Source organism: Lepidochelys kempii, chromosome 2 (genome assembly GCF_965140265.1).
Source record: "Lepidochelys kempii isolate rLepKem1 chromosome 2, rLepKem1.hap2, whole genome shotgun sequence".
Classification (NCBI taxonomy): domain Eukaryota; kingdom Metazoa; phylum Chordata; order Testudines; family Cheloniidae; genus Lepidochelys; species Lepidochelys kempii.
In genome coordinates, this window is record NC_133257.1 from 210,009,833 (window position 1) to 210,033,443 (window position 23,611).

At 40.4% G+C, this 23,611-nt stretch overlaps 2 protein-coding genes across 12 annotated transcripts in view; one reads left to right on the plus strand and one right to left on the minus strand.

Moving 5' to 3' along the window:
• The window catches only part of HYCC1 (hyccin PI4KA lipid kinase complex subunit 1), an 84,550-nt gene that overhangs the window by 22,722 nt on the left and 38,217 nt on the right, over window positions 1–23,611 (plus strand). For 9 of the 11 annotated variants that reach the window (XM_073333735.1, XM_073333733.1, XM_073333730.1 and 6 more), the window contains 2 exons: window positions 15,704–15,792; window positions 19,034–19,135. In XM_073333735.1, coding sequence (XP_073189836.1) covers window positions 15,742–15,792; window positions 19,034–19,135 — 153 coding nt within the window. In that variant the 5' untranslated portion in view covers window positions 15,704–15,741. Of the gene's footprint in view, window positions 1–7,957; window positions 8,151–15,513; window positions 15,793–16,709; window positions 16,831–19,033; window positions 19,136–23,611 lie in introns of those variants that run through there. The other 2 variants (XM_073333734.1, XM_073333736.1) reach the window with 2 other exon arrangements.
• On the minus strand, window positions 20,721–21,352 carry SSR4 (signal sequence receptor subunit 4). The gene is given in 2 exon segments (XM_073335031.1): window positions 20,721–21,118; window positions 21,121–21,352. Coding segments are annotated over 2 exon segments (615 nt in total). The 5' UTR covers window positions 21,338–21,352.

The following is a 23,611-nucleotide window of genomic DNA, read 5'->3' on the forward strand; positions in this document are numbered from 1 at the left end:
TGCTCCATTGCCACCAGGATGTCCAAATTGCCGGGGCCTGTACTTTGAGAGAAGTCTGTGTCCATGTCCTCATCAGTCTCGTCACCACGCTGCCTCCGCCTCCTCGCCTGGTTTTGCAGGTTCTGGTTCTGAACATACCGCATGATAATGCGCAAGGTGTTTACAGTGCTCATAACTGCTGCGGTGATCTGAGTGGGCTCCATGCTTGCCATGGTATGGCGTCTGCAAGAGAGCAGAGTTGCAGCAGAAGCGGTGGATGATGATGGTTAGCAGGCCTACTGCACAGTCTGCTGCCAGCAGCACAAAGGACACAACAGCGGCGGTGTCGGTGAGCTGAGCTGAGCAGGCTGCACGCTTGCTGTGGTATGGCTTCTGTAGGAGAGCAGGAAAGCAGAGCTGCAGCGGAAGCGGTGACTGACGACCTGCGAGGTGGATTCAGGAGAGCAGAATTGAAGTGGGAGCCTATGACAGCCAACATGGAGAAATTTGCTATCTAGACAAGAGCAGGAGAGCAGAGTTGCAGCAGAAGTGGTTTGATGACTATGGTTAGCAGTCCTACTGCACAGTCTGCTGAAAGCAGTATGGCGTCCGCATGGAAAAAAAGTGCAAAACAATTGTTTGCCGTTGCTTTCATGGAGGGAGGGGTGGCTGATGACATGTACCCAAAACCACCTGTGACGATGTTTTTGCCCCATCAGGCATTGTAGCTTAACTCAGAATTCCAATGGGCAGCAGGAACTGTGGGATAGCTACCCACAGTGCACCGCTCCATAAGTCGATGCTAGCCACAGTACTGTGGACGCACTTGGCCGACTTAATGTGCTTAGTGGGGACACACACAATCGACTGTATAAAATCGCTTCCTAAAAAATAGACTTCTATAAATTTGACCTAATTTCGTAGTGTAGACATACCCTTATAATTAAAAACAAAAGAGACTTTGGCAACAGAAAGATTCATGTCATTACGCAGTTTTTAAAAAAAATCACAATTTCAAATTTTTCAGTAAGATAAATAATTACTCTCAATGTCTCTTCCTTTTAAAGTAGCATTTATGTCAAAAGGCTAAATAATGTCATTAAAAGGAAAAAAGTTCTAACAGAACTTAAAAAAAACCCCTACTCACATTATTCTATTTCAAGAAACTCCTTTTCAGGAGGGGCAAATTATGGATATGAAAGGTAACTGATTTCGACAGACATATTTTGCTTTCTAAAGAAGAGAAGAGTGAATATAGTATTTGCTAAACATGTACCTTTTCAGATTACAGATCAATTTAAGGATAAGGTGGAATGATTTATACTCTTGAAGGTCACAATCACTGAGTTATTAATAACAATATCAATACATGCTCCCAACCCAAAGCAAAACACCTTTTTTTTTTTTTTTTTTTAAAAAGGTCTTCTTTAAACAGTGCAACGTTTTGGGAAAGGGGAAATTATCCTTGGAGGAGACTTCAGTTGTACACCTATTCTATACTGGGACAGATCTGTTAAAAAAGACTTGGGGTGTAGGGAATCAAGTACAGTACTGATGTCTCTGTGCCAGGTCTTTCAGATTGTGAGAGAATTGTACACAGTTGAAAGAAATTGTGGTTTTTTTTTTTGCACCTTCATCAGTTATATATTAAAATAGATTTAATGTTAATGACTATATCCTTAATGAAGCAGACAAGATCTGCAGAAATTGGCAACGTTATGGTCAGATCATGAACCAATGGCAGTAATATTTGATAAGTGGGTTGGGTCCCAAAGACAACTATATTGGAAAGTGAACTGCTTGATTCTCCAAAGATTGGTTTGCAGCAATTAAAGAGGACATTATTCAATACTTCTAAATAAATGATATGGACAATATAAAACAAGTCTTTCCCTGGGAGGCAGGTAAAACAGTATTTAGGGTGTCAGTTGATAAGCAGAGCCTCTCAATTTTAAAATGAAAACTCAAGAAAAAATATAACTATAACCGGAGATGCATTACAAGACATTCATAAAAACACAGGTTCATAAAAAAACAATTAACTAATATTAGGGGAAAGTTGAATATGTTGATGACAGCTGCCACTGAAAAAGCTAATAGGTATATGAAGCAGACGTTTTATGATAAAGGAACTAATAGTGATAATGTATTGGCTCAAAAACTTAAAGGGATTCAAGAGCAGCGTATTATTCCTCCAGTTAAGAACAATCAGCAAAAGATTGTTACACACCCTAATGAAATATGTGCTACTTTTGCTGCTTATTATAAGAATCTTGGTACCTCAGATACTCCAAGCTCTGAAGTTACTCAATAATACCAAAGTAGCAGGCTTGCCAAAGAGAAGCAAAATTGATGATGAAACTTTAGATAAAGAAATAACAGACGAAATGCTAGAGGCAATAGCAAATATGAAAAGTGGTAAAACTCCAGGACCTGATGGCTTTCCAGCTGAATTTTACAAGGCATTTAAGGAGGTATTAGGGAGTTCCTTGAGAGGTACCTCGAGTATCACTCTGTTACAGGAGGAACTTACACAACCTATGAAAGAAGCTACAGTGGTTCTTTCTCTAAAGATGGAAAGGATTTTATCTCATGTTGTTCCTATAGGCTTATATCGCTGTCGAATTATGGCATAAAGATTTTAGCAAAAATACTAACTAGTATAATGCTAGCAAAAGTACAGTCTGTGCTCTCATCTTCTATTAATCCAGATCAAACTGGATTCATTAGGGATAGACAAATGTCAGACAATATTCTGAGTATTTGGAATCATCCATAATACCAGATGGAAAAAAGTTCTATTTCTCTTATCACTAGACTCAGAGAAAGCCTTCTGGAATAGAATGGAATAGAATGGAACTTTCTGTTTCAAGTCCTGTCCCATATGGAGTTTGTCTACCAGTTCCTTAAATGGATAAGGACACCAGTCCAAAAGCAGCTGTGCATTAGTGGGGTTAAATCCCCCCCTTTGTGAATTACACAGAGGGATTAGGTCGGGATGACCATTGTACCCTTGACTTTTTGCACTGGCTGTGGAGCCTTTTGCACAGAGGATGGATAAGGAACAATAGATCCATCACAGGAATAAAACTTGCAGGAACACATCAGAAAATAGCATCATCTGCATATGATGTAATATTTTTATCTAAACCAAGTATTTCCCTAAAATTAATTTCTAAAGTAATCCAGGACTTGGGGAAAGTGTCTGGATTTAAAATAAATTATGCCAGATCTAAAATGTTAGCTACAAACTTGACAGACTCTCAAAAACTGCTCCTCCAGAAAACATTTGGGTACAAATGGGCAACAAATTCCGTAAAATCTCAAACAACTTAGAAGAGCTCTGTGATTTAAATGTCAAAACCACTACTTCAGCAGAAATTTTTTTTTTTTTAAAAAAAAACCTTGAATGTTGAGGGAAGTCTGCAATTTCTTTATTGGGAAGAATAGCCACAGTGAAAATGAATATTCTGCCAAGGATATCTTTCTTATTTCAAAATCTTTCTGTGACCATCCCAGATAAAACCATAGCAGAAATAGAGAAGATATTTGTTAGAATTTATATGGAATAAGAAAAGACCAAAAGTGAGATCAGATACTTTGTAGAGAGCCATTAAACATGGTGGACTAGCCGTTCCAAATATTCTGTGGTACTGTCAAGCCAGCCAGCTTAAAGCGTAGTGGATTCAGAATGCTCTAACCCAGCCAAACACTGGGTCTTTCTTGAACACAAAAATTGTGGCAATGTAAACCTTGTTCAGCTAGTATGGATTAATTAAAAAAAAAACTCAGTAGAAATTTATGCACATCTTTTAGCAAGGCTGCTCTATGAGTTTGGGATAGATCTAGAGATAAGTTCAGTTCTTTTCCCTCACCAATGACTGCCATTGCAAATAATCCAGATTTTAACCCAAATCACAAACCAGAGAGCTTCAAAGATTGGGGGAGCCATGGAATACACATGGTTGGTGAACTATTCAGTAAAGAAACTTTTCTAACTTATTTAGAGATCAAAACAAACCTTAACTGGCCCAGTCTCCCCTGATACCAATACTTTCAAGTCAGGCACTGTTTCTCAACTTTCTAGAAAACCTATTTTATACAGAAAGCTAACTTTTTTAAATAAAAGCAATGGCATCTGGTCAATTAAGAAACAAAATTATAACTTACTAAACTATGTATATCAATCTTTATAGACAGCTTTCCTAACAAAAAAGTGTCCATCTGTGACATGCTGGGAAAAGGATGTGGGTAGACAGTTATCCCAGAGGAGTGGGGTTTGATCTGGAAAAGAGGACCAGCAATGTCAGTCTGGAGCACAATAAAAGAAAATTTCTTTAAGATACTGTTTCAATGGTATCTCTCACACCAGTCAGGTTAATATATAATTATCATTAGAGAATATTGGGATGCAATTCATAACCAAATATCACAAACTGTTGGATATTTATTACCAAATAATCCTTTGATAATCCTGGGGCTTCCTACTGGGAATGGTCCCACAAAAGGAAATGAAGAATTAATCTCTCATCTGCTAGTAGCTGCTCAGCGATTGATAGCCCATGATTGGAAAAAAGAAAAATAGCCTAGCTGTTGAAGAATGGTTAAAAAAGAATTGGAGGTTGTGGTTATGGAAAAATTCACACCGGTTATGTACCCAGCAAAATAGAGGACAGATAACCAAATATCCAAGTGTCTACCTTTTATTTAGTACTCAGAATACATTCACCTGTTCAAAAAGCAAACAAAAAACCCAGCACACCTGACCAGTTGTTCGAATATGAACATTTGGTAGACATTCCTGATCTGTTAAATGTGTGTATAGTTATTTAATTCAATTTTATAACATCAGTAGAAATGACTGGTGGTATTCTCATGCCCATCTTGTTAAATAGAAAGATCTGATGACTTTATTCCTTTATAATGTCTCTTTAAACAAAAGTTAACTGTTCTAATGATTTTGTTTCTGATATTTACATGGCAAGGATTAGTAAACTTGTTAACACTTCTTAAATCATTTAAAAAATAAATAGAAAGATGTTACACGCACTCTGGTCCAATGTGTGTTGTCTGAGGGGCCAGATGATCTGCAGAGCAGTCAGGGTCTCAAATCCCTTTTCAGTTCCAGGGGATGGTCTGAGTTCTCCTCACACTGGGGGAAGGAGCTTAGATATAAGCTTTCTGCTTTTCCTGCTGGCTGAGGTCATTATCAATGATCAGGCTGTAGTCTGAGGTAGCCAGCTGAACCGTTCAACTGGGGAGTCACTTCCTTTACGATGATATGGTAGGTTCCCATAGGGGCTAACTTGACTGAGTTTCCTAACTGAGACTTGAAAAATTGGAAAAAAAAACCCTGTCACTGTGCCTTAGAGCTTGATGCTCTCTGGCTCTCTCTGCTGCATGCTTCCCTCCCACCCACCCCCACTTTCAGCTGTTACCTAGGAGGGAGCTACCACCCCTGACTCTTTCTCAAGTATAGAGACCAGCTGAGTGAAGTAATATCTTTTTTTTTGGACCAACTGCTTTTGGTGAAAGACACACTTTTGAGCTACACAGAGCTCTTCTTCAGGTCCTTTCTCAACTGTCACTCTAAAGGGAGGAGTACTTGTGGCACCTTAGAGACTAACCAATTTATTTGAGCATGAGCTTTCGTGAGCTATAGCTCACTTCATCAGAGCATCCGATGAAGTGAGCTGTAGCTCACGAAAGCTCATGCTCAAATAAATTGGTTAGTCTCTAAGGTGCCACAAGTACTCCTTTTCTTTTTGCAAATACAGACTAACACGGCTGTTACTCTGAAACCTCTAAAGGGAGGAACTACCTCCCTTCTCCCAGGCATCTGGTCTCTGGGTAAAGAACTAATCCGAGCTCTCCTTTTTGGGACATCTGGGGCTGCTGCTTTAGTTCCCGCCCTCTAGCCTCCTCTCTGCACAAGGGAGGGTTGCCTGGCAAGGGGGCAGCAATGCTCCTAGAGTGCAGTCTTTGGCCCTTGCTGGGCTCTGGTAAGATTCACAGCCCCCTTTATGGTAATGGGGGTAGGGGTTACACTTAGAAGGCTCAAGGAGTAGAATGGGCAGAATTGCTTCAGAAGCAATAGTTCATATTTGCAGATGTACAAAAACTTGTCACTATCTGATGCCTTTAATGTGCATCTCCAGTTAGTGAGTTTTTTTAAACTGTATTTGGGAGTGAAGGGTGGCATTTTTAAATACATTGTCCTTGATATCAATAATTGTGTTCAATAAATTACATAAAAATATTTAATATGTGTTTCTGAGAAGTCTGTGTGTGTGTGTGTGTGTGTGTGGCTGGCTAGAAAATATTTCTGGTAGGACACTTAAGTGACCTATTGTCTAGGGATGGGAATTGAAGTGGCAACAAATTCTACAGGATTCAGTAAGTGGCAGAGGATTGGTCGTCGCAGGCTCTGAAGGAGGATACAGCTCTTCCGTTTGACTATATAACTTTTGTCATTCAGTAATGATAGTGGCCCCAAATGCCTTTTCTGCTAGCTTTATCCTTGTCGGCTGTGCTGCTTTACATATGAAGTAAGAAGTGAGATGATTAGAATGGCAGTAGAAATCTGCAGTCTGAGATTTGAAATCTTGTCATTTTGGCTTTGTGGGAGATTCTGGTTTTTTGGCTGCACTGTGGTATCCTTAAAGTCTTACCAGCAGAACTGTTTGGGTCGTGGACAGGCTAGTTAAACCATACTGTCTGTGTTTGGTTAGTTGAGTGTTTTTCTTACTGCAAGAGTTTTGTTACTGAGCTGACTATTTACATGGGATCAAGTCTCCTGAGCAATAAACATTTATATTTCTACTCAACATTTTGGAATAAACCTCCTAGCCCAGGTCGACAGACTCGAGCTAGCGGGGTTTGCACTAGTGTACTAAAAATAGAAGATGGGTAGGCATCTAGGCTTCAGAGCCTGAGCTTCAGTGCAAGATGCATCTTCAAAGCGCTGTCTATATGGCTATTGTTAGAGCACTAGTGTGAACCTCGCTAGCCTGAGTCGATTGACCTGGGCTGGGAGGCACATTCCAAAATGCTGTATAGATGTACCCAAAGAAACGGCCTCTCAGTGTTTTAGCCAGTGTTGCTTACTGAGGTGATGGGATGTGTTGAGACCTCTGACATGCATCCTTGGTTGGTGAAGGTCAGTGGAGAAATACTGTCTGTTCCACTGTATTGCCTCCCCTTTCAGGAGAGCGTCAGCTGATCTTGAAGCTATTGTGAAGCCTCTGCTTAAGAAACACTCTTGACATTGCTGACTTTGCCACTTACTGATCTATTTACACATTTGTTTTTTTGGGATAGGTCGTTGAAGGTTGTGGCAGGCCAAATCTGGTGATAAGACGATTATTAAATTTCTTTGACTGTTGTCAAACTAATTCAATCAAACAGGAGAACCTGTCTTTAAAATTAGCCTTACCGCAGGTGAGACTGAACTCACTAACAATTAGGTTAAATAACAAGTTTCTGTCTGAACAGCGCTTGGTAATTCTACCTTTTCAGTGGTATTGAGAAGCTGGGGAAGGCACTATGAAGAACTAGAGTTCATAGTACGACAGCAAAAGTACTAGTTTTTGCTCTTAAAAGGGCCTTCAATTGGTAATTCAAGCTTTTTACAGCCTGGGTTTCAAAGTAGTTCTTGTGTAGAACAGTATCCTTTCTCTCACCTTATTTATTCATACTTACACTCATACAAGTTTAGAATTCATTTGAATTTGGTTTGGCTTTGGGTGGAACTCCGTGATCACATTACCAAATACCGTACCTTTGGTGCCAAGAGGAATTACAGAATATGATAACGAATATAAATTCCTTAAAGTATCTCAAAGCATAGAAATATGCTTGAAACCAAACGGGCTCCAGATTGCTAAACTTCTGCAGATCCAGTGGTACAAGTTCCCTTATATGAAAAAAGGGTTAAGAGTACTTTTAGATGAGTCACATGGGGATGTGGTTGGCAGCTCTAGACAGATCTCAGTCAAGAGGAGAGCTAGTACATGCAAAATGGACACAGTTTTTAACCACGGCTCTCATAAGAGCACTGGTTCATAAGAGCAGCTTTATGGAACAAGTTACTTTGAGTCCACGTGCCTTGGAATGAAAGTCAAAGAGGCAGAGACCAGAGAAGTGTCCTTTCAGTTGGCAACTTCAGCACTGTGAGTAGCCATCTCTTAATGTTAAAAATAAAGTGTTTATCTAGAGGTTTGTTATTTACTTTTGGCATTTATTTACATCATTTCTTAAAAGGACTAGCCAACATACATAGCTTTGATCAATATTTGTAAAGAGATTAGTCGTTCACTCCCCCGCCCTTTCTTTTTTTTTTAAGTTTGAAGGAACAACAAGCATAAAGAATTTTTTTTTTTTTGTTAAGTTGGTGTGTGTATATATAGAGTGAAGCATACGGAAGCTAATGAACCACAAAAAACAAACAATGTTTGAAGCATTAAAATAGCTGTTTCCTCTTATAGCCTGGTATGTGCAATACTCAAACATTTTCACTGCATTGTACATCTTAAAAACTATAAGACTTATTGCAGCTGGAATGGCTCAGCACATTTGGAATGGAGTAAGGCCTCTGAGATAGAGGCTGTTGATCTGTGGGATATGATCAGGCTAAGTGGAATTGTAGGTAGCCAGCTCTAACTGAGCTTGTAGCCACATACAGAACAAGAAAAAGCAGCAAAGACAGGGTGACAAAAGGTAAAGTGAGACTATATTTACAAATGGATTGTGAGGGCAAATACTGAGTTATCATTCAAAACTATTATTGTAATACCTTTACTCCCACTGGGGCCTTGAGAGCCAGATTCTCCCTGCTTTAGGGCAGTCTTGTGCTGCTTTAACAATGCAAGACTGGTTTACTAGCCAAACAAATATGACTAGGAGTCCTCAAATGGTGGAGAAGCCACGATATGGGTCTGTTGCTTTCCCTGTTGTGACGGATTGGGTCACAGAGACCCCCTTGGGACTGCCACCTGATGTGCTGAGACTACCTCTGAGCCAGTTTTCCCTGGCAGTGTGGGACTTCAGAACCCTGCCTTGTTGAGCCAGATACACCAGTCTGCTCCAACACAGACCCAGAGTCTGAACCAAAAACTGCAGACTTAACTGAAAATGGCTTAGAAAGTGCTCCTGTCTCTAGCACCCAGATACCCAGTTCCCAATGGGATCCAAATCCCAAATAAATCCGTTTTACTCTGTATAAAGTTTATACAGGGTAAACTCATAAATTGTCCGCCCTCTAAAACACTGATAGAGAGAGATGCACAGCTGTCTGCGCCCCCAGGAATTAATTACTTACCCTGGGTCAATTAATTCGCAAAAGTGATTTTATTAAATATAAAAAGTAGGATTTAAGTGGTTCCAAGTAATAACAGACATAACAAAGTAAGTTTTTAATAGATTCATAGATATCCAGGTCAGAAGGGACCATCATGATCATCTAGTCTGACCTCCTGTACAATGCAGGCCACAGAATCTCACGCACCCCCCCCCCAGCAATAAACCTCTTACCAAGTTACCAAGCAAAATAAAACAAAACACGCAAGTCTAAGCCTAATACAGTAGGAAACTGAATACAGATAAAATTTCACCCTCAGAGATGTTCCAATAAGCTGCTTTCACAGACTGGACTTCTTCCTAGTCTGGGCCCAATCCTTTTCCCCGGTACAGTTCTTGTTAGCTCAGATGGTAGCTAGGGGATTTCTCGTGACTGCTGCCCCCTTTGTTCTGTTCCACCCCCTTTTATAGCTTTGGCACAAGGCGGTAATCTTTAGTCTCTCTGGGTCCCTACCCCTCCTTCTAAATGGAAAAGCACCAGGTGACATGGTCACATGTCCTATGAGACCCCAAGCCTTCATTCTTCCCAGCCTGACTCACAGAAAGGCTTGCAAGTAAACAGAGCCAACTACAGTCAATTGTCCTGGTTAATGGGAGCCATCAAGATTCAAAACCACCATTAATGGCTGACGCTTTGCATAATTACAATAGGACCTCAGAGTTATATTTCATATTTCTAGTTTCAGATACAAGAATGATACATTTATACAAATAGGATGACCACACTCAGTAGCTTTGTAATGATACCTTACAAGAGACCTTTTGCATGAAGCTGTGGAAGTAGATACAGGGAATTTGGATGCAGGCCTCTGAAATGAGCAGGAGTCAGGCTAACTCTAGCTTTAATAACGCGAGATTTGTAGAAGAGGGGATTGTGCAAAACAAGTGGGAAAAGAACTGTGAGAGAGTCTGTTGTGACCTTGTATTAGATAAGAATAGAATGTAGACTATAAGAGAAATTGGTGAGGAAAAATAAGATATCATGAAGGAATATCTATAAACAATATGCAGCTGTTGCTCATTATTGTCTGTAATAAAGGTATAAATGCTTGCTCTAATTGTTTATTTTTAGAGAGACCTGCCCAGGTGGGGGAAAACCCTGTGTCTTAGTGCACTCTCTCCCTCTGTGCAATTGCTTGAGAAAATGAAGTGTATCTGACTTGCTGCACCCAACCTGAAGAGTGAGAACTGTGTTTTTCTCTGACAAAGCATATTCCAGTTACATTATATTCACACTCATTAGCATGTTTTCATAAAATCATATGGAGTGCAACACCCGTCCTTGCAAGTGCCATAACTGGGTTGGTCCATTGGGATTATTGACAGCAACCAAAAGTTAGAACAGTCTGGGGACTGGTACAGAGTGACCCCAGGATTGAGGGTGTGCAAGGCTGGCTGAAAGCTCCTCCTCATCTGTGAAAATGTGCTTCTTGATGGGAGCCAAGGATCAGGATGAAAAATTTAAGAATTACTACTACATATAATATTAAAAATCTCAAAGAGTTTTGAAGAGTTGGTGTAGTTCTTGCTTTTCTCCTAGTAAACTTAAACAGTAAACAGACCCTGCCAGAACAATAGATGCAAAACCTGCCAACATATACTACAATCAGAGGCAGATTAATATTTATTGGGGCTGTGGGCACAAAGAACATTTTGGTTCTGGGGGTCTAGGCACACCAGAGCAGAGGGTGGGGGCAGCATGACTGCCCACTTTTTAACATGGGCGTGGGAGCCTCAGGCAGGTGTGTAACGGTGGCAGCATGGGCATAGTTTGTGGGAGAGGCAAGGGCATTGCCTCCCCCCACAAACTGCAAGCTTCTGGCCAGAGGTGACGGGAGGAGCAGTGCCACACGGGATTGCTGCCTCAGGCACAAAGCCTAGGCAGCAGTGGGGGCAGTCTGTCACTGGGAGCAGGAGGGACTTGGCGGGGGCAGCCTAGCAACAATGAGACCCAGTGGGGGGAGCCTGGCAGCAGGAACTGGGCTCAGGATCTGGGCGAGCCCGAGCAGTGTGATGGGTGCTGAGTCTGGGCCAGTAGCAACTGGAGCTTTGCCGGAGAAGCCCTTCTGCCTGGCTCCTCACTGCCTGTGACCTTCCCGGGGTTCCCCACTGGCTCTCAGCCAGGGCAGGGCCTTTTCTCCCTGAAGAGTGTGTCTGCAGGCCCTGGGGAGGGGGCATGAGGCTGGACCAGAGCCCCTGCCCCTGGGTCCCACTGGCAATGGCCTGTACCGCAGGGTGGGGACACGGGCTGGGGGCTCCTCTTGGGCACCCTGGACCCTGCCTAACACTTCCTGGGTGGCTCTTACCATTGTCCAGCTCCAGCTTCTGGCCTGGCTAGGGGGCAAGGCCCTGGGAGGAAGAAGAGGAGCCAGGGGTAGGACCACAGTTCTGGCACTGGTGGCCCCTCCCACTTCTACTCAGGGTCTGGTGGTCCTGAGGGGGCCCCAAAGTTGGCATGGGCCCCTTGGGCCTGTGCATCAATCCACCCCTAACTACAATGACCAACATCCCCCTCAACACACCTTTCAAGATCCAAGGGTTCTACACATACCTATCACAGCATGTGGTGTACCTCATCCTGTGTACTAAATGCCCCAATAGCAGCTACGTGGGTGAAACCAGATAGTCACTACGCTCATGAATTAACTTACACAGAAAAATGATGAGACAAAAACACCACATCACCTGTGCGTGAACACTTTTCACAAAGTTATCACTCTGTATCTGACTTATCAGTCCTCATCCTCAAACGAAACCTACTCAACACTTTCAAAAGACAAGGATGAGAAATTTAAATTCATAACTTTGCTAGACACTGAAAATCATGGACTGAGTAGAGACACTGGATTTGTGGCTTATTACAACAATCTATAACCCACTAACAACCTCCTTCCCCAGCTGCTTCCCCCCACTCTTTTTCTCCTATGGCTGGAGGGGTATTAAAAGGTCACTTCAGCTTGAATGAGCCCTTGAAATGTGTTAACTACTTATGCCAAACAATCTGTTCCACCTTGTATTTAGCTGTGACATTCTGAGGTAAGTTTCCCAGACCTGAAGAAGAGTTCTGTGTAAGCTCAAAAGTGTGTGTCTGTCACCAAGCTGGTCCAATAAAAGATATTACCTCACCCACCTTATCTCTTTAACTAAAATAGATCTGGCACAAAGAAATGCCTCTCCTCCCTAACCCCCACCCCCACGCACTCTCCTTGAAAGGATTCTAATCAAAGTGAGGTTTGACTTCTGAAGCATTAATTGAGCAGAGCACATAGCTTATATTCAATTCTCAAGACAGTTCTCAAACTTCTTTCTCTTGGAAGGCTATGTTAATAAGTTACAGGACTTCCAAACTCCTATAGCTCCTGAATATTGATAACAAGGAGCATGCTGAACTTGAAATCATCCTTTTCTTCTGGAATGCTTTCTAGTGCTCTGCCATATTACTCAAAATATACATACAGTTCTGAGTAATTGCTTTTAAACCAACTTTCATAGCTAAGAATTTGCTCAGTTTGATAAATTACTCTTAATGTAGTACATAATTTCTTATCCACTTAATATTTCACTTGCTTATAAGGCATTTAGAACTTCATATATTTACTATAGCTCATATCCTGCAGTTGTATCCATGTGGTTGTAGCCACAGAGGAAATAGACATGTAAATTTACCAGAACCATAAATGACTTTCAATAAACATATTAAAGGAACATTGTAATTTAGTCCCAAGCTTTGTTATTTTATGTTAGCTAGTGAAGTTTATACATCAAACAGAGAGCTTTGTAAGAGGAAATTCTCATTCTATATCTCCTGGAAACTTCAGATGAATTGGCCTGTTAATAACTAGAACCTGTTGATCTTCCCTTCAGGGCAACGTGAGAAACCTGTGTGCTGGATCTGTGCACCCATCAGTGAGGCCAGCCTTAGCTTACCACTCTACCACATTCTGTCAGCTATCTTTAGTAGCACAGCAGACTGTTAGCCTCCCTGTGCCAGCAGACACTCCACATAGCTAGCATCTGTAGGGGAAAAGGTTTTCTGCTCTCAATTGTTTCATGTGGGCCAGAGCAGCCCTCTGTCTCCTCAAAGAGTAGCTGTAGGAAGTTTACTAACACTCTGCTCCTTCAAAGCCTTAGAAATCCTGAGGTAATGCCCTTGCAGAATGTTGTAACCTGAAGTGGACCTAGAAGATGATTGCTGTCATAACCTAACAGCCTCTTCCTCTGAGTCAGGGAAAATTGGATTCTCTCTCAAACTCATCGTGCCACCCTTAATGGGAGTCAGAAATCTTCTCCTAAGGGAAATTGCCCTGCAATTAATGGGAAACATTGTCTATTCATATGTCATTTTGCACATCACTTCCTATAGTGTTGTCCAAGGTGATATAACGTTGATTGCCCTCTTTCTCCATCTGGGCTTTTACATTTACTTTTCTTTAATTGGATGCCCTTCTGATGACTGTCTTCTAAAAATATTTCTCTTTCTATAGAGTCCAGTAACTGCATCAGCACTTTATTAATTTACTGAACAAATCCTTGGTATTGTCCATCTTGGAGCTCATTTTGAGATAGAACAATGGGAGAATTACCAGATTATGTAATTCCTAAAATTCTAGTTTTAATCCTTTTTTCTCTCTCTCAGGTGGTCTCCTTCAAATATTTATTGTCCACACTACTCTATTGGTGGTATGCATATATTGATCTAATGAGACATGTAGCACTCCATAGCTCTTCATCCTGAACAATTGGTGATAACTTGAGATTCTTAAGACTCCAAAGCAGTCAGTAATGCCATTGAAACACTGCTTCACAAAACTCTCCAAATGGTTGAATTCAATGCGTCTTGTATTGAACAATGATAGTGACATGTGGACAACAAAATGTACATAAACTACCAGGGAGTGACAAAGAACATGAATATGAGCAACGAGGCCTTCAGAATCTTTTCATCATGGAGAAGTAGGACTTGTCTATCAGGGGGAAAAATGTACTGAGTTCAAGGCATAAATCAGCTGGTTCAGTTGTCATGTGCATGCAGCAGACAAATGGGATGATCATCTGTCCACCAGATGACTTCCTTTCATTTAATTTATAATTTAGAACTGGAAGGTAAAAGTATTTCACTCTTAACAATAGCATCTCTGACTGTGGAAGACAGATCACTGTACTAATGTGTGATTATTTAGTTTCCTCTATTTTCTAAAATAGTTCAGAAAATAAGACTAGACAGAACATCTGTAATGCTTTCATGCCATATAGGCTTCACAGACAACTATTTTCTAGGATTAAAAACGGTAGACTGCAAGGCCTGGAGGTTCAACAATCTGCATTATTCCTGATGACTTTTAGTCACAGATTGGGTTTATAGCCTGAAACTAGAGTCTGAACCTGCAACAACATGAATGCTCTTAGAAATTCAGCTAATTCCTATCTGTCTTATGTACTCTGATTATGATGGTTTCTAAGGTTTTAGAAAACTTGTTCACACTGTTATGCAGGCCTTTGTCAAAATTGGCTTCAAATGTCTATCAAATCTTCATTTTCTCATGGGTGGCCTTCATGAGGATCAAGTCTTAGTTACCTAAAGATAATGGTTTTCTGTCCTTTGGGTTATTAATTTAAGAGATCTGGCACCAGCCTTCTCACATCTGTTTATTTGCATATAATTGTGTAAATAGAATTTAATTCTACAGATCTTTGCAAAACCTTTTTTGTTTTCTCACCCCAGATCCTGTAGAAAGAGCCTCGCTGAATAAATTTTCTTTGTGTAGTAATTATTATCTTGAAGAGTAAATTACTTTGGACCTCTGTCAACCAGGCAACCTTGAAAAGATTGTTCTTAGTGTAGGTCCTGACTTTGAACAAATCCAAAACAAGAATAATATACAAATTTAAACCAATCTCTTCTTTTTTTTTTCTGTAAACTAAATGTTATTAGGAAAACCGTTTTATACTTTAAAATTTTTAAATTCTCATTTCATATCTCTTTACACTGGTCCAAAGAATGGAGTATATAATCTTCAAGCAATAAATATCTGATTTAAATCCAAAATCCATTTTTAAAATTATTTTTATTGACCATGGTCATTATTCAGTAAACTTCCTGTCTCAGTGCATAATCTTTTGGAATCTAGTAAACTGCTGCTGGTGAATATTCCCATTTTGTTTTCAGCAGCTGGCATCCGTGAGGCAAAGTAAAAAAATTTGGAGCTGATGTTGATGTATGATAGGTTAGTGAGCTAAAAAAGCAAGATAATAGATTAACATTTATATAATTATGGTGGCTGAGTAAATGCTCTATACTGCAATAACTTCTTAATGATATATGCTATGCATAAATTGTCACTTTTTAACAAATGTGTCTCTTCTTCAGGTATTTAAGGTTGAAGGTTTCAGATCAGATGTGGGAAGATGTTGGCTGTGGACACAGGAGTTGTGGAGGAGTGGTTATCAGAGTTCAAGGTAATATATTGTGTGATCATTAGAAATAAACTTAGTTTTTAAGCATTATATTATTCAGTAGCAGTAGTAGTACCTGATCAGCTCTTGCTTGTTGCTGAGATGGGTGCTATAGAAAACCCCAAGATAAATTTAAGACAGTTGAATTTCAGTCTGAGAGATGAAAAGATGAAATACATTGTCAAGTATATGACTTGAATTTCCTTTCTTGCCATATTCAGGACTGTATGCTATGTTTGGCTCGTGACAGCCCAATGAAATTCATGCTTGGAAAAAGGAATAAACTTTCAATGCAGTAAGATAAAATAGAATAGATAAAATCTGATTTAAAAACAAATCCTTTAAATGTTAGTGTACCAACTAAATACTCTTAGCTGAAGAGCTCTAGGCTTTCATGTTACACCAAAATGGTATTTTTTTAAATCAGGTTCTTACCATACCTGGCATTTTATTTTCATTTACCCTTCTTCTTGAATGTAGCAACAGCACTTACTGTTTGGAATGTAAAGTAACTCCCAAAGATTGACTTGAAGTTTTATCTGTAGATTTTAATGCTGTGTGTTAGCAAGATAACCTTACTTACTTAACAAGTATTATCTTACTTCTCAAATTTGTGGTCTTATTCTGGGGTGACCTTCAGGATTTTTTTGTTCAAATCAGTGATTTAGAGGCAGCTGCTAACTTCTCTCCATCTCTTTGCTGTTTCCTGCTCTACCTGTTGGCACATTGCGGTGTCCTGTGTCAGACCCAGTGCTGTATTTGAGGGGAGCAGCAATTTCCTCTTGTGCTGTTTTTCTGAAAGTTTCTTCCTTACACATATTTTCACTTTCTCCACCTGACCTTACGATGGAGAATATGCCTTTGAAGGGAACAAAGGTGCAGTCATGGGATTCCCTTAAAGCCAACTATTTCCTCATCAGCTTTGCCTCCAGCCATCGTAAAAGCAGCTTCAATGGCTAACCAGAGAGCTGCCATTTTACCACTCCTATCTGAGAGCACCACATGCAGACCGTTGTTCAGCCGATACTCCAGCAAAAATGGGTAAGCTGTGTGCGCACATCAGGGAAGACATCAGAATTCCTGTAGTCAGAACTTCAGGGCAAACCCCTTATAGCATGCCACCGGGCTGTACAGTGTTGCTGTTAAGTTTCTATATAGACACACTGAACACATGATAAATTGAAAGTAGTAAATGAGTCCAATTATTCTGATGAGGTGGTGCACCATGACCAATGTCACAATTACCACAAAAGTTGCAGCTTCAGTGGGGTAACTGAATGGCATCGCCATGCTAAGAGGTACTCTGAGCCTTGCTCTGAGGACCCTAGCCTCGTGGAGAGCCCAAAGAAAGGAGGATCAGGAAATAGTTGTTGAAATTTTTATGGTGGCCTTTGTTATACAAATCTATCAAAACCAAAACCTACAGTTGGCAACTACCTATCTTTTCAGACTAGACCAGATCTGGTCTTCTGGTGTGGGTGAAGTCATGGCCTGGAGAATCTCTCTTCCAGATGTAGTCCAGAAAATTCACAACTATTCCCACCATCTTCCATGACACTATGTATATATTATGTATCATGGAGAAAATGCAAGTCCCTCAGTTGTCCTGAATATATGCATATTACTAGTGTGGAGTTCAACCCTGTTATGTACTGTTCAGAAATGTCATGTTTTACTCCACTATGGAGCAACATAAGAGTAGTATTCTGGCCTCATTTTGTTGAGATTTTGTATTCAACAAATCCAAGGTAGTAAATACACAACATCCTTGATTGTTAAATGCTACTTTCTAGTAATTCCTAGAAAAATGCCTCAAACCAAGATTGTTGTTGCAATTTTTCATTGAAAGGAGAAGTGGAGGGAAGAAACCAGGTTTGCAGACTTATTTTTATGGGTGGTGCGGTGGACACACCACTTCTGGAAAATGGGTAACCTGTACATAAATGAAATATCTTGCTTTAATCTTCTCAACAGTCCATATATTGTATAATTTGTAATAGTCCAACTACAAGATCTTCAAGAATCTAAAGCTAGTCTCCTAAAAGCCAAATTTAGGCACCTAAATAAGTGGCTTTATTTTTGAAAAGTACTGAGCATCAAATGTAAGATTCTGGATGCTCCATTGCATTTGGAAAATCATGCCATTCATTTAGGTACCTAAATATGGTTCTTAAAGACCAGCTTTAGACTCCTATTTTCAAAAATCTTGGGTTTTCTGTATTTTTCTGGACACAGTTTCAGATATAGAGATTAGTAATTTTGGTCTCATTTGTGATGTCTCTCTTTCTATAACAACACTCCTTATTTTGGAGTATAGAGAGGCAGTGTTGCCTAGTGGGCAGAGAAATAGACTAGGACTTGGTAGATTTGGGTTCTATTTCTTGTTCTTTCAGTTGCCTGCTAGGTAACCTTGGACAAATCACATCATTTCTGTGCCTGTTTCCGCATCTGTAAAATGAGGATTATGATTGCATCCTTTGTGAAGCACTTTGAGCTTTGTTGATGAAAAGCACTATGAGAGCTAGGAATGATGAGTTTAAGTGTAACAGCTCTATCTGAAACATATCGTAAACTGTTGAAAATCTAATAGTGACCTCTGTAAACATTGCCAGTCAGAACTCTGATTGGTGCTGGAAAGGGGGTGAAATGCATGCTCAAATGAACCATATTTGATGCCCCATGTATGTATGTAGCAAGAACCCTGTAGCTTCCATATGGCTGTAGACATTCAGATCATCTGGAACAGAGGACCGATAGCTGCTTGCAGACAAAAAAACAAAAACAAAAAAGCGCGCCTGATTGTATGCTTTTCCCAATCTCAAAGTTGCAGTTCCTGTTGCTCTTTTAAACTTATTATTCTTTTTACACATTGTTCAGGATGGGTAAACGCATGGTGAAATTGTTGCCCTTTAGCTGTATTTTCCACCCAATTTAATTAAATTCTGTACAAAACTCTGGAATGGTAAAACGTAAGTTTTAATAACTTGCCTTCCAGCAGTTTGTCTTAAATACTGAGATTTTATTAAACTGTAAAGATGATTAGAAATGTTGTTTCTCTACATGGAACATATTGTCTCCTAGAGTAAATACCAGTGAATGGATACCAGTGAATGGATTGCGGTTGAAAGGATGTTGTAAAAATAGAAAAGCCAGCTGACACAATAAAATGGCCTTCTTTCAATGCACAGACAATAAGATATTGCAGTAATGACATAAAAGGAAAAATATTTTTGTTTGATTTCAGACCCTTCCAGAAGCTTCTATCTCTAACTATGCTACAAATTTGAAAGACAAGAGTTCTCTGGTTTCATCTTTATACAAAGTTATCCGGGAGCCACAGAGTGAGGTAGGTGCACATATCTCTAAGGTTTTAGTTTGGTGTGGCAGCAGACCATGAATGCATGGATGAACAAAAAAAAAAAAAAAAAGGCCACATTTGTAATTCAAATACTATTTATGATACAAATAGTTATGATTAGACTCTGAGTAGGACTCTGTTCTCTCATAACAAAATGTTAAGATATGGGTATGATCCATTCTTTGGCAGTGATATAATATCATGCAATTAGTTTTTCAGTCTCACTACTCACAAACCATATATAATCTTATAGTTCACATTCCTGTGCTTCAGGACTCAGGCATAGGATTAAAAAGTGAATTGGCAAATTGTATAATCTCAGAGTCTGACATTATGATTCAAGCCCAATTGAATATTGAAGACTGTGTCTGGTTGTGGTGTTTCCATGAGAGGAGACCCTGATCAGTGTTTCCTCTTGCAGTTTTTGCTATAAATGTTTTATTACTTTGCTTATAGTTTTTAATTTAGGTGAGAACATCAGTGATTGACTTATACACATTTTTATTTTTTGTTTTGGAAGTGTTTGGAAAAGAAACAAAATGTTTGTTTACATTCAGGATTGTGTAGCTTCCTTCTGGTTGATTTACTTTTTTAACTATGACCTTAAGTTTCAATTACCAAAGTTTTTGAATGTTGAGCTTGACATATATCTAACTGCCATGCACTTAAGTGCATGGCAATCTCTAAAATTATAGTTTATCATGTTACTATAAAAGTCAATTAATATGTGGTACTCAGTAGGTGTGGAGCAAAAGGAAAGGACTCTCCAATAGGAGTGAAAATCTCAAGCAGCTTGTAATTCAAATGGAAGCTCCTCATTGGACTTCTGGAAAGAAACTAATGGCCTGAGGGCATTAGGAGTCCTAAAAAGTAACATGCTTGTAGCTGATAGTGGCACAAGCAAAGACAAAGTCACAGACACCTCCCTGGGAGTTGGAGGTGTCTTTAGCCATGTCCCTGGATATAATTTGAAAGAATGAGGGATCAACTCGCTTGGACCCTTTTTTTCTGGTTGTTGAACTTGCATTTTAGTCCAGCTTGCAACTGGTATCTTTAGGGCTGCTCTAATGCAAGGCAGTTCCTTGAGGCAAGAGAGTCTGTGCTTCCGTGTGTTTAGGTGTACATGGGCTTCCATGCAACTTGCATACCAATATGTCAGTATCTTGGGTCTGTGCTATGAGACACAAACATCTTTGTGGTTCATGTAACATTAAAATTTTAGCACTCTGTGGTGCTTTGAGCCAGTCAAACATTTCTGCATACCATCATGCTATCCCTCCCGAGGGCATAAAGAGTGAAGCATCCTCAGCTGTCACTGAGTTCCTTCTTACTGCCTGTGCCTACTCAGTGTTTTCTTAGATACTGTATTGTCTCTTGGTTGTTAAGTAATTGTTCAGTAGTTCTAGGATGCCTGTCATTGTTTATATGAGCTCCTAGCTTCCACCTCCTGGAGGAGTTAATTGCTTGGTAATCACCAAGATGGGATCCATGTGTACAGATACTCAGAGAACTGTTACTTACATTGCAATAACTGTGCTTCTTCTTTGTTCTGTATAGATGGATTCCATATCCACTATGTTTTCCTGCAGCTCTTGAATCTTATTGGGATTCTGGGCAGCAAAGGAAATGACTTACAGGTTTTTTGGGTGGGGACAGTGTTTATTGGGGGACAGTGGGGGACACAGCATGGCAGGGGGACCCCACAGGGGGACCCCAGCTTTCCCCTCAGGCCTGGATGCTCCCCCCTGGCGCTCAGGGCCAGGTAGTAGACGAGGAGCCTGATGGTGGCGGCCAGCATTTCCGTGGAGACCCAGGGTCTGCTCCAGGTGCCCTGGTGATCCATGCTGACTGTGAACAGGGCTCAGATCGCCGATACGTCCTCGTTGTTGTGCTGGGCCTTGCGCAGGGCGCTGTACGACTCCTCGTCGAAGAACTTCACTTTGTAGGTGCCCGACTGGGCATTCCTGTGCTCCATGAGACCTGGTAGTACCCCACGTCCTGCCCCCGGGTGACAGGGAACTGTTTGCCATTGACGTCAGCATACAGGGCCACATTCTGCGCCCCATTGTGGCAGGTGAGCGCGATCTCTACCACGAAGATGCTCTCGGAGGAGATGACGGCGTTGGCCATGGTGTAATAGGATGGGACGATGGTGGGCTCCTGGTCTTGGGAGGGGTAGCATGAGGTCATGCAGGGAGAATACTAACAGATACTGCTGGCTAAATAAACTCCGATCTCCTGTGCATGGGGTGAATGTGCACAGAGTGGGATCCAGGTGTTACAGAACATCTTGAACCACAGTTACTGTAAGATAAGTTCTTTTCCCCTCCATTATTCACCTAACACAATTGGGTTTACCAAGGACTAATGTGCTGGTGAGGAAGACCAGGTTTCCAGGAGCTTCAGATAAATATTCTGCTTCCAAATTGTTTGGAAATTTGGCCTCATTTTCTAGTATCTGATGGTGCTCACCCTACTCTAGATTCTGACAGATCATCTGTACCAGAGGTGATTTGTATTCCTTGTCCAGTGGTGTCATCTCCTTCCTTGGTTATAGCTAAATTGGGGAGAAATACTTCCTGGTTCCTCAACAGTCTCTTCTACAAGCACACTCCCTTATAACTGAAGTTATCAATTTGGAAGATCACATGGGAATTAAGTGGTGCAGTCAGAAATAATTTTCAATTGACTGTACATAGTTTATACATCATAATTACAGTTACAGTAAACCTGAATCTCTATCACAGTATTTGAGGGAGTTAAAAAATGTTCAATAATACTTTGTCTCATCATAAGTCAGCTCCTTGAATTTATAAGACTTACTTTGTGGGTAATGCAGTGGTGACTTTACTGCTGAATTTACTTTCTCAATAGAAATTTAGTACCACCCTCTCTCATACCCAGCATTATTTTGGTCCCATCATTTTCTAGGATTATAACTTTTGGATTTTGTGTGTGAAAAATGCCAGCAAAGCTGCAGTAGTGGCCAAATATGGTATAGAATCAGAAGTTAGATGACTTGGAATCCATTTCTGAGAGTCTGTCAGATGAACATTTTCAGTTTTGAGTTGGGTGCAACAATATTAATAGAAGGTCTCTGTCACGCTGTCTGGAGTGATTCACAACGTCGAGAGCCAACCTCAGAACAGATTGTCAAAAAGCAGGGCAGACACCCCAAACTGGTGGTACTGAGTTGGTGAAATCTAATTGTAGAACGTAACAAACATGAACTCCTGAAGCACCCTGACCATTTTACCATGGAGTCACAGTCAGTCCAGTCTATATTGCAACCCAGGCAATCTGGACTTGGTGATAAACGGTTGCTGTGCTCCCCAAATCACAAAATATTCAGGTTGCTTCCAGTCCAAAGAGACCAGTCACTTACCCCCAGGTCAATTTGTACTTCAGATCTCACACCAAAGACAGTGCTTGTAGCCAATCCTATAGTAAACTAAGGATTTATTAACTAGGAAGAAGAAACGAGAGAGCTATTTACAGGTTAAAGCAGGCAACATATATACACAAATGAGTTGCAGTTTATGGTTCCAAAAGGTGATGGAGCAAGAGTCCAGCATATTAGTCATCGTTTCAGAATATTATATGGCCTAGTTACCTGGTTGTTATCAGCAGTGGGATTGCTTGGTTCCAATAGAAATCCCAATAAACTTCCATTTTTGTGCATTGGAGTTAATCAGTCAAACTATTATGGGTGATGAGGTTTTCAAAATCACCCACGGGAATTAGGTACTTAGCTTCTATTGACTTTCAGTGGGAATTGGAGGCCTAACTTCCTTAAGCTTTTGGAAATCTCATCCTGTAAAACAAAACTGCGGTATGTTGCAATTTTTTTGCATTGCATGGTTTGAGTAAATTCATTCTTTCATCATCAGTAGTTGTTTTGTGCTCTGCAGTGAGTCTCTCTTTAAAAATAGAGGATTGGAAGTTCTGTGCCACTAAAGGAATTGATCCTGCCGTGAAGCTTGCATACTGTGTTATGTATTTACTAAAAAATGAAACCTGCAATAATTGCCAGCTTCTGGATATGGAAACATATCTTTGATTTAAATGCTGAGGATTGCAGAAGTGGTGCTTGATGTGGCTAACAGTTTCAACACTGAATGGAATAGTGGTATAGGAAACATGCAACTAACTAACACTCGCTACTTTTGTTCTGGTCTTAGCCCATGGAAGTAACTGAGAAAAAAATCTCCTTTCTGTGGGAGATAACCTTTCCACATGAGACCACATTCTGAAGATAGAACGTGGAACAGTATCATATGCAGTAAAAAGTTGTCAAATAACTTAACAGACAGAATTTACATCACCGGGCAAGGAGGACTAGAACATGTAACAACTTGAGCTCTACTCTTCCCTAACACACGGCTGTCTAAATCCTATACTGTTGGATTGTGCATGTGTAGTGTAGTTTTATATACAATATAGAATTGTGCATTCTGTTGCAGT